The 15,394-nt window shown below is 39.5% G+C and overlaps 1 protein-coding gene across 2 annotated transcripts in view; it reads left to right on the forward strand.

Annotated features, from left to right (window-relative positions):
• The window catches only part of LOC149548155 (uncharacterized), a 202,648-nt gene that overhangs the window by 101,113 nt on the left and 86,141 nt on the right, over positions 1-15,394 (forward strand). For both annotated transcript variants that reach the window (XM_089792184.1, XM_089792183.1), the window contains one exon: positions 13,013-13,110. In XM_089792184.1, coding sequence (XP_089648310.1) covers positions 13,013-13,110 — 98 coding nt within the window. The remainder of the gene's footprint in view (positions 1-13,012; positions 13,111-15,394) is intronic.

Raw genomic sequence — 15,394 nt, forward strand, 5'->3', positions numbered from 1 at the left:
ATCCCGATTTTTGGTTATTTTAAAAACAATTTTAGGGTTCTTTCTAGTGCAATAATAGTTGCACATCATTCCAACATTTCTTAGTGCATTTCAATGGGCTTTTTCTTAGATCTTAGTTGATTCTTTTGTGTAGTGAACTAGGAAAATTTCTCCACCTAAAAAATCCAATTTTTTTTAATGCATTTCGATTGGCTTTTTAAAAGATTTTAGTGGGGTTTTCATGTGGCAAACTTGGGTTTTGTCTCTAAATTTTGAGCACATCCCATTTAATGAATCATATTTATATAGTATTATAATATTAAATTTTTATTAATATATATTTTTATTTGATACATTATATATTTAATTAATTATTATTATAAATATATATTTTTAATTATAATTATTTGATTTTTTTTTGATATATAAATGTGGCGCTAAGGGGGTTGCACTGAGTTACAAAGGTTTCCTCATGAATGGAAGACAAAAACATACAAAGTGGGGTTCAACAAAACAAGATTTGCTACCCCACCACCAACCTAATCTTACTAGTGACTTAGACCAACCTTGTTATCCATCTCTAGCTCCTTTGCCTTATGCTCCTTTAATGCCATAACTGTTATCGGCAAAAGTATAACAAAGCCAATGGGATTAGTTAGTACCCGAAAGGTTGTGCAATGGTTGAGTTGCCCCTTCGGGGGTTATATATGTATATCGTCATATTGAACTATGGTTCATCAATATAGTTGTACTCGTAATTGCACACTCTGCTTATATGAATAAAGTACTATCTTGTTCTACGTCATAATCTGGTCTCCCAATGCAATAAATATCCGTTTACCCTCTACGATAAACATTTGGCGCCGTTGCCTATCGAACTTGGTATCAAAGATGTATTTTGAAGATTGATGCCGAATTTATTTAATAAGGATCGAAATAAAAGAAAAGAAAATGATGTACTCACAACACATGAAGCATTAATTCACACACAACAAGCAGAATGAAGGTATAGACTTCAACAGCTCGCTGATGGGTACTGAGGGGGCATCATTGAAGGTGACCTTGGTGCTACGGGAGCACTGACCGACAGAGTACATTCGCCTAACCGTCCATGAGAGGAGCTGATAGAAGAGACAAGGGAAGAATTCCAAAGATTGAGGTTGATTGAAGAACCGAGGGAGGAATTCTCAGAGTTGTATATGCCAAGGGTAAAGAATTCGGACAGAAGAGAAGGAACCAACACAACTCGAAGTGCCGAAGGAGCATGAGCGTGGGGTGAACTCTTCTTCCTCGACACACCAGATGAATGGATATAATTTGATAATCGTACAACTTGGTTGTTAGAATAACTCATCACACCGGTACAGACCAACGCAGTTGTATAAAGTAACGCGGTTGTGTAGAACGTAGATACGCAGAACAACATGCATGTGCAGAACAATAGAGGTGTGCAACAAGCACAAAAGTCGAGCGGAATAAATTAGAAGCTAACGATGACAAGGCGGAAGGAGAAACTGCCTAAATTTACTGGTGACAAGACGATCGACCCAATTTGACATTGTAAAACGTGTGAAATGATATGGACTGCAAATGGTGTAATGGACGAGGATGACTGGATCCGTCTATTTCCAACTACCCTAAGAGGCGTAGCAATCGATTGGTTTTCAAACATTGACCAAACGAAGGTGGTCACATGAGCGGAACTGAAGAAAGAATTTACAGCAGAATTCTAACTACTAAGGGATGACAATGAGATTGTAGCGGAAATCTACAATACAAAGCAAGGGAAGAATAAGACAGTCCACAGATACGCAAGGAGATTGAAAGAGTTGGTGGGAAAGATGGAAAGCCCACCAGTTGATGGGTTGAAGAAACGATTGTTTGTCAAAGGGCTAGGACCAACACTTCTGAAAAAGATGAAAATAGTACCTCCGACATTGTACATTGATGCATATAATTGGGCAATGGATTTAGAAAGTGAACACAAAATAGGGAAAAAGATCTTTTGACTCGGAAGACTCATCCTCCGAAAGCAGTGATGAAGAATCGAATAAAAAGATTTGAGCATTACAAAAAGATATGCTGCGTATGATGAAAGAATTAAAAATCAGGAAGAAAAAAATAGATGGGGAACTATGGTGTACGAGCTGCAAGGAGGAAGGCCATACAAAGGGCACTTGCCCCAAGAACTAGTTTTGCGATATCTACCAAATTGCCAAACATTCCACTAGAGAATGTCCGTTCAATATGAAAACAAAAGGTCACCAGCAAGTGCTACTGATGCAAGTAGTGTCTACTTCGGGAGTTGCTAGAACAAATACAAGCAATGACATGGCAACTTCAGGAGGGTATTGAAACAACAACCGGCGTGGAAGAGGAGGCGGCAACAATAACAACAATAAGGGGGTTGCAGCCAGATACAATATGATCCAATTGGACGGTCAATGATACAATGCCACACATGCAATCTATGAGGCTACTTCCCAAGAGATTGTACCACGAAGGGAACACCGCAGCTATTGTGCAGATGGTGTGGCCATGGAGACCACGAAGACTTGAAATAACCCAAGCCCGGGGTGAACCTATTGATTATAGAAAGAAGCAAGGAAGAAGTATTAATAATCACCTACATACAAGCTTAAAAGGCGACATATCTAGATCTTGAAGAGGAGATGAGAAGGATGCACCAAGCAAAAATAGAAATGGAAAAGGAGACGATGGTCGAAAGAATGCAAATGAATGGGATTGCGGGTACCTCAAGGAGGACCCAGGTAGAACAAAACATTATACGATAGGTAATGCATGTTGAGGTTCCTATGACACCATCCCCAAAGATGAATGAGCCAAGGAAGAATACACACGGTGTAAGTGAAGCCCTCATGAAAGACCTAATGTTATTTGCATTGAACACTGGTTGACACCCGATTGTGGTAGAGATGAGTATTCTCGAAACCAGCTTGATGGATACCATTATGGACAATGAGTCTGGCATAAATGTATTACTGGAGGAAACATGGAAGAAGTTAGGACAACTGACCCTATGGCCGCCTACATTCCAATTGCTTAGCATCGACCAACATGGAATCAAACCCCTTGGGGCTGTAATGGCGTAGACTATAGCAATTGGGACACAATCCTTTCTACTCGACTTTGTGGTCTTTCCGCTAAAAAGGAAGGGTTATGACGCCATCCTCAGAAGGGAATGGCTTGTACAGGAAAAGGTAAAACATGACTGGAAAAGGAACACTCTTTCGATGGAAAGAGGGGGTCGTAGGTTCATAATTGACGTACACACCAAATGGTGGGAGAAGACATAGCGTCCTCGTCAAACTCTGAAAGCGAAGGAGACGACAAAGGAAAGAAAAGGATGGAACCCAATGAAGAAGGAATTCTGAAACTAGGAGGAGGATCCAACGACGACTACTTAAACTCATTGAATTGCCTACTCCATTGACAAATGGAGGACTATGAACTCTTCCCAAGTTGTCACATGTTAGGGGTGGAAGAAGAAAATAAGGAGGATGAAAAGAATGAGTTTCTGACAAAATACAGAGAATTCAAGGAAGGAAACGCATCGATAGATGAAACACCTGCGGACACATTCAGCGAAGAGAAACCCATTAAATATGAAGAACCTACGGTGAAGACTGTGAAATTAGGGGATGATGCCAACCCAAAAAACATTTTTGTGGGAGATGACTCGAATCCTGTATGGAAATTGACAACATTCAAAATATTCATGGAATACAAGGATGTTTTTGCATGGATGTACAAAGACCTAAAGGGAGTGCCACTAGAATTGTGTGTCCACCGGATCTCACTGATACAAGGAGCATTGCCCGTATGGAAGCGACCATACTGGATGAATAAAAACTACGTTGCATGGGTCGAGGATGAGATTAACCGAATGCTTGATGCAGGGATTATCTTTCGAGTACAAACAAGTGAGTGGGTGTCTCCAATTGTAATCTCACTATAAAAGGATACCACTCAAATAAGAATATGCGTGAATTTTCATTGTTTGAATGTAGTAACAATTAAGTATCCATTCCCAATACCATTCACTGATAGTGTTTTGGAGGAAGTTGTCGGGCATGAAATATACTCGTTTATGGATGGATTCTTTGGCTACAATCAAATATCCATCGCCGAGGAGGACAAGTTGAAAACAATCTTTGTAGTGGAAGATGGAGTTTACAACTACAACCGGATGTCGTTCGGTCTGTGCAATGCCCCGACAACATTTCAAAGGATCTCATCCTGCACATCTTTGACAAGATGTCAGTAGGTAACTTGAAGGCTTTCTTGGACGATTGTTTGGTTTTCAGCATAGAGGACAAAATACCTGACCACACTCAAGGAGTGTATGGAGAGTTGTAGACGTGCACGACTAGCACTAAATCCTAAGAAGTGTAGATTCATGGTGCCCCAAGGAAAACTATTGGGAGACATCGTGTGTAAGGCAGGCTTGAAGACAGACCCGGATAAGGTTTGAGTAATATTGGAGATGCCACCTTCGATGGACGTGATTGAAGTGAAATCATTCCTGGGACACATCGGGTACTACAGGAGGTTCATTAAAGTTTTTGCCAAAGTGTCTTACCCTCTTGATAGACTGATTTGCAAGGGGAACCCTACAAGTGGGAAGCAAAACAGGATGAAGCTTTTCAGGAGCTGAAAACACGATTCGTCACAACACCTATCTCGGCTTACCCAAACTGGGACAAGGAGTACCACATACATGTTGATGCATCAAATTTCACAATTGGAGCAACACTCCCTTAGATAAGTGATCATGGATTAGACCACCCGGTTTACTTTGCAAGTAGACTCGTGTCAAAAGTAGAAAAGAACTATAGCACGACCGAGAGGGAAGCTCTCGGAATGGTGTATGTTGTATAGAAGTTCAGGCACTACTTATTGGCAAACCCGTTTGTGTTTTACGTAGACCATCAGGCGTTGCTATATTTGGTGAATAAACCAATCATTCAAGGATGGATAAGTAGATGGTTACTTCTCCTATAAGAGTTCACGTTTAAGATTGTTTTACATCCTGGAAAAAGCCACGTGAGTGTAGATCACCTTTCTATAATGAAGTCAAGGGAACCATTTGAGGGAGACAATGATGACTTTCCGGATGCACATTTGTTTCAAATCGTTGTACTTCCATGTTGGTACCCAAGTATCGGAGAGTACCTTTCAATGGGTCAGTTCTTAAGAGAAATGCAACCAAACGAGAGAAGGAAACTCATACCGAGAAGTCGAACATTTCAGTTGATTAACGGGTTACTATACAAAATGAGACCTGACCAAATCTTGCAGCGATGCGTTCTTGAGGATGAAATACCGAGAGTATTAAAAGAGGCACACAAAGGTCCAACAGGTAGGCATATGGGACCAGACACAACTGTGTGGAAGATGCTTCTTGTAGGGCTATGGCAGCCTACTGTGCACAACGACGTCAGAGTGGGTTGTTGGATGTGATACATGTCAGAGAGTCAGGAAGTCACTAAAGAGGGATTTTATGCCCTTGAACCCTCCGCAAGCATAGGAACTTTTCAAACGGTGGGGTCTGGACTTTGTTGGACCACTGAAGGTGAGCAGAGCTCGTAGATGTCAATACATTGTCATAGCAACGGAGTACCTCACAAAGTGGGTAGAGGCACGAGCCTTACCAAACAACTCTGCACTGAGGATGGCAAAATTAATTTATGAACAAATCATTACAAGGTATGACATCCCAGCCCGGCTGACAAGCGACTGAGGCACTTTGTCAACCATTTCATTAGACTGCTCATGACAGAATTTAAAATCTATCATTCCCTTTCGAGCCCGTACTACCCGAGAGCAAATGGGTAGGCAAAATCAACAAACAAAATCTTAGTTACAGTGATTTATAAATCTTGCGGTGTTGAAGGCGAAGATTGGGAAGAGAAGTTGCCATCAACATTATGGGCATACCATACCTCCTACAAAGTCCCCATGGGACACACCCCATTCCAGTTAATGTATGGTCAGCAGGTCATGGTACTAGTATAGTTTATGGTACCAAGCTTTTGAATAGCAATTGAGAACAAGTTGGGAGACATGGAGAGTCTCAAGGAGAGGCTATACAACCTAAATAAGCTTGACAAACAAAGACTACAAGCATAATGGGCACAAAGATTTCATAGCTTAGGCGCAAGGTTTGGCACGACAAACATTTGAAACAAAACAAATTCATGCTAGACCAACTAGTATTGAAATATAATGGGTGCAATGAGATCAAACCTGGTAAATTCAAGGTGAAGTGGGTTGGGTCATATAAGATCCATGAAGTTGGCGATAACGAAGAGCTCAAGTTGTGGACGTTGGAGGAGAAGTAGTCGACCCAATAAATGGTTCATAGTAAAAAATTTATCATCAGAGGAATGAAGCCTGGGAAGGTGATGATACCCGGACAAATGATTTAGGGAGAATGTGAATATTTAATAATAATTATAATAAATAAATAATAATACTAAATAGATAAATAAATAGTTAATAATAAAAATATGGAGAGAATAAGAAAAGGGCAGATGGGCGTAGAAGAAAAAGTGGAATATAACAGATAATATAGTAGGATATATAGGCATAGGGAGAGCAAAGGTTAAATATGTATTATTAAATCATCACATTAGACGAAAGTATCTTAAGAATGAGACGTAAGCAATATAAAGAGTTAGAGGATTGGCATTCCCATCCCATCTTTCGGAAACGGACACCGCAAGGCTAAGAAGGCACATTGTACAACAACAAAGGATAAGCAAAAACCACATTACAACCAAGACATAGAGCGGGAAAACATGATTGTACCATATGGCCAAATCAAGATAGGAGGCAACACCGCATGGACTTGGGAGCAAGGAAGCCACCGTACGGCCTTGGTATATAACCACATGAAGAAAGAAGACACCATGCAACCTTAAGTACACAGTGAGGGAAAACACCTGTCGTATGGCTGTACGACATTAAGACAAGCAACACGGGCCGCCGTGTGGTATAAGCACATGCCAACGCAAGAGAAAACACCGTACGTGTGGGTTGGCATGGATTGGTGAGATCGTACAGTATTGAGAACACCATAGGAAAGTAGTCGTACGGCCACAAGGGAATACACACCGTATAGAATTTGGGAGACACTTACAAGTATAACAAGATATACAACAATGGGACATTGTACGACCATATGAGTGAAGGTTGAAAAGAAAATACAAACGTATAAGGAGCTGTTACATGCCATTGAACTACACAATACAAATTTGTTGGGAAGGAGCAATAAGAAATAAAGGAGTTGTATGAAGGAGTTGTGAGGAGCTATTTTTAAGCAAAAAGCCTAACCGTTTTCTTGCAAAGAAAAAAATGAAAGTGGAGACAGTTATGGAGTCGGCTAGGAAGAGAGCTTGGAAAAATAAATTGGAAGAAGATTCGGCCACTAGTAAGAGGATGAATAAGAATGTGAAGACATTACCCTCAGGTGTATGTGTTGCAGGAGGCACAATCTCGAGCAAAAGGAAGGGCAAACAACAAGCGCAGACAGCTGCAACAGTGCATCTCATGCCTCAGAACGTACCATTTGAAGGTCTGCATGGGTTGGAGTGCAGGAAATGATGGCAAGATACCCTCAATGATCACGCGGTAAAAAATAATATAAGAAAGGCACAGGTGGAATGGGCAATCCGAATGCCGGTCTCCTACATTCGAGAGTATGAGGGCTTTCTACGTGTCATGTCCCCTCTTTTAGCTCAGTTTAGCAGAGACATGTGAGTCAGCTTATTATGGGGTCTTATAGGCTGACAGGGTTGGATAGAGACCCAGTATGGTTATTCAGTATTGGGGACTTGATGTTCTGGTAGTTATTGATCAGTTGGGAGACGTTCCTTGTTTTTAGGAGGCAGTTCCTACTTTTTAGGAGGTATGATCTTGCCCAAGGTTGGGTCTCCATGAGATTACTCTTTGGGTTCAGTTTCAGAAGGATAGGGCTTGTTTCCTAAATTTTAGGAGCATCCTTAGATTTTAGGGATGAGATTGCCGATGGATTCTTGATTTCCAACTTCAGTCACAGACAAGTGACAAGATGATTTTATGGTTTGTGATGTCAATTGGGCATTTTGTGGCTATTTGGGTTATATTTTTAATATTTCCTAAGTTAGCGTTTAATAATTAAATAAGGCTAAGTTATAGCCATTTTGGAGTAATAAGGGGTTTTTGGCCTCATTTGGATTGCTTATCCCTTGGTGTAATAGGTCGCTGGAAAGGTCTTGAACTTTTCTAAATATTTCTCTTTTGACTCAAAGCATTTTGGTGAACGAATTTCTTTCTATTGGGAAAAAGGTCATTTTCTTGATACTTGACCACTTTAAAAATGAGAAATATATTATTTCATAACCCAACGCCACATGGAGACACTTTTAGGGTTTGAGCTAAGTTTGGTGGGTTATAAGGAGATGAAGACAAAGTTCGAAGGCATTATTGACATATTACATTTTGGATTTGGATTTTGGGCTCTGATTGAGCTTTCAGCATTTGGGACACCAAACCCTCTTGCTTTACTTGTTTGGGACGTAGCCCCCAAAACAGTGGTCATGATTCTTAGCAGTTAGAAGCATCTTGGAGATTGTGCATTGTTCCTTCAAGGGAATGTAGTATTGAGTCAGAGTTTTAGCTGGGGTTTGGACATTTTATCCATGTGTGGACACTTTGCAGCTGTAAGGCTGCACCGGGCAGCCATATTCTTTCCCATGTGCAGCACTTGAAGAGTTGGAATTTGGCCGTAACTTCTTTCTGGGCTCATATTTCTCATTCACGCCTTCAGGTTGGCTTTGTCCTTGGTTGTATTCATTTGGATATGATTATAAATCTTCATCCGGTTACTTATTAGCCGTATGTTCAGGGAAATCTGCTTGAAGCGATTTTGTTTTAAATATATTCGGAATACATTTTCAGAACTGGTTCATGTTATTGTTCTTCTATTATTACTTATTGAAAATCTTCAAAAATACAAAACAATCAAACCCTTCTGCAACTTCTGTCTAGCTCTGCAAGAAAATTTTAATAAATAGGGAAATCAAATTTAAAAATATAAATTTATAGTAGATTAGCAGAAGAGATCCATCAGGGATCTTTCACTATGCATGATGATAGACACTTATGACAAGTTTTCCAGAACAAGCTCATTTTCATACCTAGGGTAGGACCTGGTAATTTCTTTCAGGGTAGCAGACTTCGCAAGGGTATTTGGTATACTCGTAGATCCACAGGGAGGTAGGAAGATTGATGGCAAACCCAAGAAATTGAGTCGGGAGGCAAGGTGTGCCTATAGAGCTGGTGTGTGACAAACTATCTTAGTCAGAAGAAGAAGCGTTGATGGACACTTCTAAAGGCAGACGATTGATAAAATCCAACATTCAAGAGGGAGAGTGGCCCTGCCTGATGGACTTGGTTAAGAGTAGGCTCTTGGTATTGAGTTGCGTGTCAGATTTTTCTTTTCTACAGTTAGTGATGATGAATGAAATCATGAATAGGAAGGTGTATGATTGGCAATAGTACTTGTAGAATGCATGTATGAATTCATGACATTGCAACATAAGACATTTTATATGCCCCATTGCGCTATTGGACTGTTCGTTGATGCTACAACACGAATGATTCCGATTGACAGGCTGGAGGTCAAGCTTGGCCCACTCGCTCCAAGTGAGCCCCCCATTATGCAGTGGAAGCATTTAGACACCATGCGGGCAAAAGGCCACGGTTGGACATAAGCGACTTAGACAGGATGCAGCCTTAGAATACGGGAACACATATAGCGGCAAGTTGGACACGTTATCTAAAGATACAAGTATGGAGGATGACAAGGAGGTCAAAGTTATCACCGTGACACCACTACTATATCTGCGGCTTGCCCTCTCCGCGACATCTCATTTGGCTCGTGTAGGTATGCACATTCTTGGCTGTGGACAGTTTAGGCAGCCCATAGTCATGACCTCAATTATAGTAGCAGCCTAGCCAGTACCAGTAGGGATTCTGGAGCCTACAGTTGTTCCGGAGACAGTGGTTACATCACAGATAGAGTCTCATCCATCACCACCTACAACCTTACCAGAAGAGGTGACAGAGTTACCTGCGCAAGAGGAGGCACCTGAGAGTCAGAGGGCACCACAGGTCTGATTGAACGTAGTTGGTTTAGACGCTTAGTAACCATAGATGCTGCATTATTGGCCAGGCCAGCTAGTGAGGATACTAGTAGGGAAAGAACAACACAAGAATTGAGTGCTTATTTGAGTTAGAGGTTTAACATCATGCCAGTAGTGTGACCATCCAGTATTCTCTCGCTTATGAGGGAAGTGTCCTAGGAGGTGGACCCTATAGTTCTGCAAGAGGAGGTGAGTCACCCCACGAGTACAAATGAGCTACCACCTCCACCTCCAATAGAGAGCACTAACAGGGGGATGTTAGAAGTAGTTGAGATAGCGATGGGCACACAGGAGCAGCCCATATTGGGATCATCGATAGACATGGGGGAAGATGTGGAGACATACTTAGTTGATATGGTGACTCAAGGTCGTGAAGTGGTGATTTCTACATAGAGATGCGCACTAGAGATAGTTGTGAAAGAGCTAGAGCATGTTCTATCCTTTATGCGAGTCGGTTGCCCAATTGCCTTTTAAGTATGCTTTGAGGCATGAGGGTGGCCTAATAAACAGACTCCAAAGATGTGACAGGAGTGGATTGCGAGAGAGCCAGCAGTAGAGAGTCGAGTGGAGAACCTCACTCGACAGATAGTGCAGGTGTATCAAAATGCCTACCATGCTCTAGGAAAGAGTTAGACAGATTAGGTAGCAACAGAGAGGGCTTGGGAAGAGAAAGCTACCCAATTATCGGAAGTAGAAGCAAGTTTGGCTACACAACAATCATCTTGAGAGTCAGAATGTATAGCACTCATTGCCCAGTGGGAGGCAACTCAACAGGAAAAGGAATCAGAGAAGGCAAAATTCCTATCTTAGCTTGAAGAAGCAAAGCAAGCAAACAATAGGCTACATAAGGAGTTAGAAGCAAAAGAGGTGGAGCTGAGGAATATAGTAGAGATGATGAAGAAAGCTTTAGAGATTCAGAGGTAGGCTGAGGCAGATCTTAAGACAAGGACCCAGTAGGTGGACGAGTTACGAGCATAGTTGCACTTTCCTGCCTAGTCATATTTTGATGTGCTTAGTGGTCTTCATTTTGTTGTCCGGAGACAACTCTTCTTTTTGAGGGGGAATGATGTTATCGACAAAAGTATAACAAAGCCGACGAGATTAATTAGTACCTGAAAGGTTGTGCGACGGTTGAGTTGCCCCTTTGGGATATATATGTATATCGTCCTATTGAACTATTGATCATCAATATAGTTGTACTCGTGATTGTACATTCCGCTTAAATGAATAAAGTCCTATCTTGTTCTGTGTCATAATCTGGTCTCTGAATGCAATAAATATCTGTTTACCCTGTATGGTAAACAGTAGCCAGTAGTAGGGTTTGAATTTACTCTAGTGGCCACAACGCACCAACAATCTCTTTCAACAGATCCATTTCACTCATCACCTCCTCACTTGCTCGCATGGGCCATTGTATGGCAATGTTAGTTTCAACCACGAGCTCCACTTTAATGAAGGCCCGATACCCCTAACACCATATCCAACACAAGCTGCATATAAAGTTTACATTGAGCCTTAACTAACTCGAGCATTAGGAATTTAGTAGAAAGTTTGTCCTCCTTAGCTTCCAAAAGCCATGCCATAAATATGGAAGCTATATTTCTATTCACCCTAAATTTGTTAATTGGCTTCAAGAAAATCTCCACTACGATGAGCTTAATATCCTCCAATACTTTCAAATTCCCAATGTCCCCAGTGTTTAAGACCTTTAACAGTTTTTTATGTCTTTGGACCCTTGTTATTTGTCATAGGGAACATTTCAAGGACATTGATCCTTGATCTTTTTGGGGCATTTCTTGTGGACCCCCATGATGGGTGCTACACCTCAAACTCCTTGGAGTCTCCACTCCCAGATATCTATCAGTTATTGGGATCTCTATGTGTGTTTACTTAAATGTTTTTGTTGCATACCTTGCCTAAAGTCTCTTTAGATGAGGTAGCTTCTACATATAGCATGCTTGTGAATGTGGCATTGTAACTTGTTGCCCCTAGACCCTGTTGTGGGGAATTACCCCTCTACATAATTGGTTGTCAATGAGACCCTACGAAAGGTATTGCCTCTTGACTGTACTAGGGGCTGCCACCCTAGATCTCTATTCTTGTTTTTACTTTCTCTATATATTTCCATGCTGCTAGAATGTCAAGTTAAAAAAAGAAGATTTTTCCCTTTGTTTTGTTACATTTTTCTACCTTTTTTGATTATCTGTTTCTTCCTTATGTTTTAGAAAGATCTTTATACTTTTTGGTTTGCCAAATTTTTCCCCAAAAGATTATTTCTGCTATTGGATGTCTCCTGGTTACATGTGGTTGCATTTGCATGAAATTCTCTATCAGTTTGCATTCTTTATTCACAGCAGGTTCCTTTGCGGGGGGTTTTTGTATATTTTTGTAAATTCTTAATCTTTGTCACATAATTATCTCTGAATGTGACCTATATTGTTTCAGATTGTCCTTTACATTTGAACATTATGTTTAAGGTTGACACATGCCAAGATTATCATTATTGATATGTATTTTGCATTCTTCTTTTCCAATTTCTGAGTTGTCTATGGCTATGACCCAATAACACTTTTTAACTATCTATTTATTATTATTATTATTAATTTTATATGTTTTCTTTCTCCTATCTGTATGTACTAATTGTTTAGTTTTTATTTTCCTCAAAATTTCACTTCTGATGGCTTCATTATCTACATTTATGCTTAATTATTGAAGGCCCAGACATCAGTTCTTAATGTGGCTGAATTCTTATGAATTTCTATTCTTTTATTGATGAGTAATCGTTTTTTTTCTATGTTTTATATCTGATCCTGGCATTGCAGGTTGAGAGTATTTCTTCTAGTTCTGAAGATATTGCCTGCCATTCATGTCAACTAAAAACAGTTTCTAAGAAAGAAATATGTGAGCTCATTCAAGCTTGGTAAGTGCCAAAGTCTGCATCATATGATTGAGAGTTCTTCATTTTTATTCTTTAATGGATCATGATAAAAGTTTTTTTAAGAAATTGAATAGACTAATAGAAAGAAAACATTGCTGAGATGTATACAATGATCAATCTAACAAAAAGGAGTTTTGATGACGTTTTTTCTATCTTTTTTGGATGACAAAACTCTTGAACTTTTTTATTTGTACCACCATTCTTCTTGACACTAGCATTTCATTCATGTATGATCAAACAAGACTACTTGCACTTGTTTATTTCTTATGGGTCAAGGGTTAATTGCTTTAGGTTTATGCTCTTGTTATGTGTACATTTCGTAAGTTTTCATTACACAACAGTTGTTCAACTTAGCAAACTTTTATCCCAGCATTTACTATTATAAATGCACACATTTTATGTTACACTGGCCCATTCTTTGTCATTTGTGGATATATACTAAAATGCGTTTATTTCCTATCTGAAGTATGTTTCAAAACTTCATAATCATTTGTTGATCAATGACTGTCAAAATATTATCTTAATCATCTGTCTAGTGATATGTGGCTTTCGACCGGCCAGAATGTACTGTATATCAAATACCCGGTAATGAATCCCCACATGCTTTGAATAGGTCTGAATCATTATGTTTTCGGTTGTATCTATATTATTTTGTTTATTATAGACGACAGATTGAAAACATGGACTCAACAATCCAAAAATATGACCGAGACTTGGCAAAATGCAGCAATTTTTAAAAAAAAAATTACCCACAAGAAAATAAGAACATGAAACCCATGTTTTTTTATCAAGTTGTCATAATTCAAACACTCTTAAAAGCTCAAAATTTAAATCCAATTTAACTAGCTCTTCATCAGTAAGCATGGCATTACATTATTCTTCTTTGATGGTCCAACCAGAAAAAGGATTGATGTCATTCAGTTTGATGACATCACTAGGAGGACTCTAAACCTTCACTATTATTGCTTTTACAATCTAGGATTTACAAAGAAAGACAAGGTCATGGAGGTGCTCTTGAATCAACCTATTTCTCTTCTTCATGTGAATACTTACAAATAAGATGCATTTTCTTTCACATCAAGAAGCACTGCCAAGTTGGGAGAAAACATGGATAGCTAGTCTTTGAAGATTTAGTGCGTCAACACTATAATTCTCTGATCACAAAGCTACAAAAAGAGTAAAAAAGCTATAATTATTGAGCGCAAAATATAGAGTGAGTCCAAACTTTAGTATAAAGCTGAAAAAAAGTTTGGTTGTTTTGTCTGGCTGCTGTTTAATCTTCCATAGAATTACTTGAGGTAAAGAAAAGATCCTCTTCTTTGCAACCTTGCATCTCATCAATTTTTTAAATCTCTCATCTCATTATATGAAACATCTTGTCAATGCATGTAATAGTGTCTTCCATGACTTCCTCATCAGATTTAAATGTATCAAAGAACAGTGGGTTCGAGTAGTAGGTCAATGCATGTATCAGCTAGTGGTGTCAGTCTGTCCATATGTGATCAACAAGGCACTGAATGATCTCATAGTTGTAACTCATCAGCATATGATCTCTATCCACCAATTGTAGAACATTGATCAAAAGGATTTCTCACCCAAAAAATGAAACATTGGATACAGACATTCGGTTGACAGAAGGAATTGCAGTAACAATGTTTTGCAAAGAAAGGAAATGGGTGGAAAATTGTGTCACTCTTTCTTTCACAAGCTCCTTGCCATTTGTGTGGTATTTCATCAGAGGAAGGAATCAAATATAGTTGTAGATAAATTAGATAAACTGATTAGCAAAGTCAACCACCCTTTGGACCCATCTAATGTTCCAGTGTCTTCTAGCATTAAATAAAAACTTTGCACCACACAAGGAATCCAAGAAATGGTAGGACGCCTCTCCATATGAAGTCTCTTAGAAAATACACATGCTATTGCATTGGCTGTTATAATTTGGACAACATTCTTAACCCCACCTCCTAGATCACCCTGTCCAATAGATTGCACAAAATCTGAACATTTTCAAATTAATGCGAGACATTTATGAACTTCAAGAACACCAATGTGCCATTAGAAGCGACTAAAAAGTTAAGGAGAGTTGTATTCCATCCACCTTTCCATTCATATGATAAGATTTTATAGCCCTTTTGATTATGAACTACAAGTTGTGATTTTTTATAGCTTCTTGTAGCAATGTCAAACTCAAATATTTTACTAGCAACTATTAATGCATTCCGTGGTCCTTCCTAATATGGATTATTTGCCACATGGAAGGGTA

The sequence above is a fragment of the Cupressus sempervirens genome, chromosome 7, assembly GCF_028749045.1.
Source record: "Cupressus sempervirens isolate cs-2001-9-10 chromosome 7, ASM2874904v1, whole genome shotgun sequence".
Lineage (NCBI taxonomy): Eukaryota > Viridiplantae > Streptophyta > Pinopsida > Cupressales > Cupressaceae > Cupressus > Cupressus sempervirens.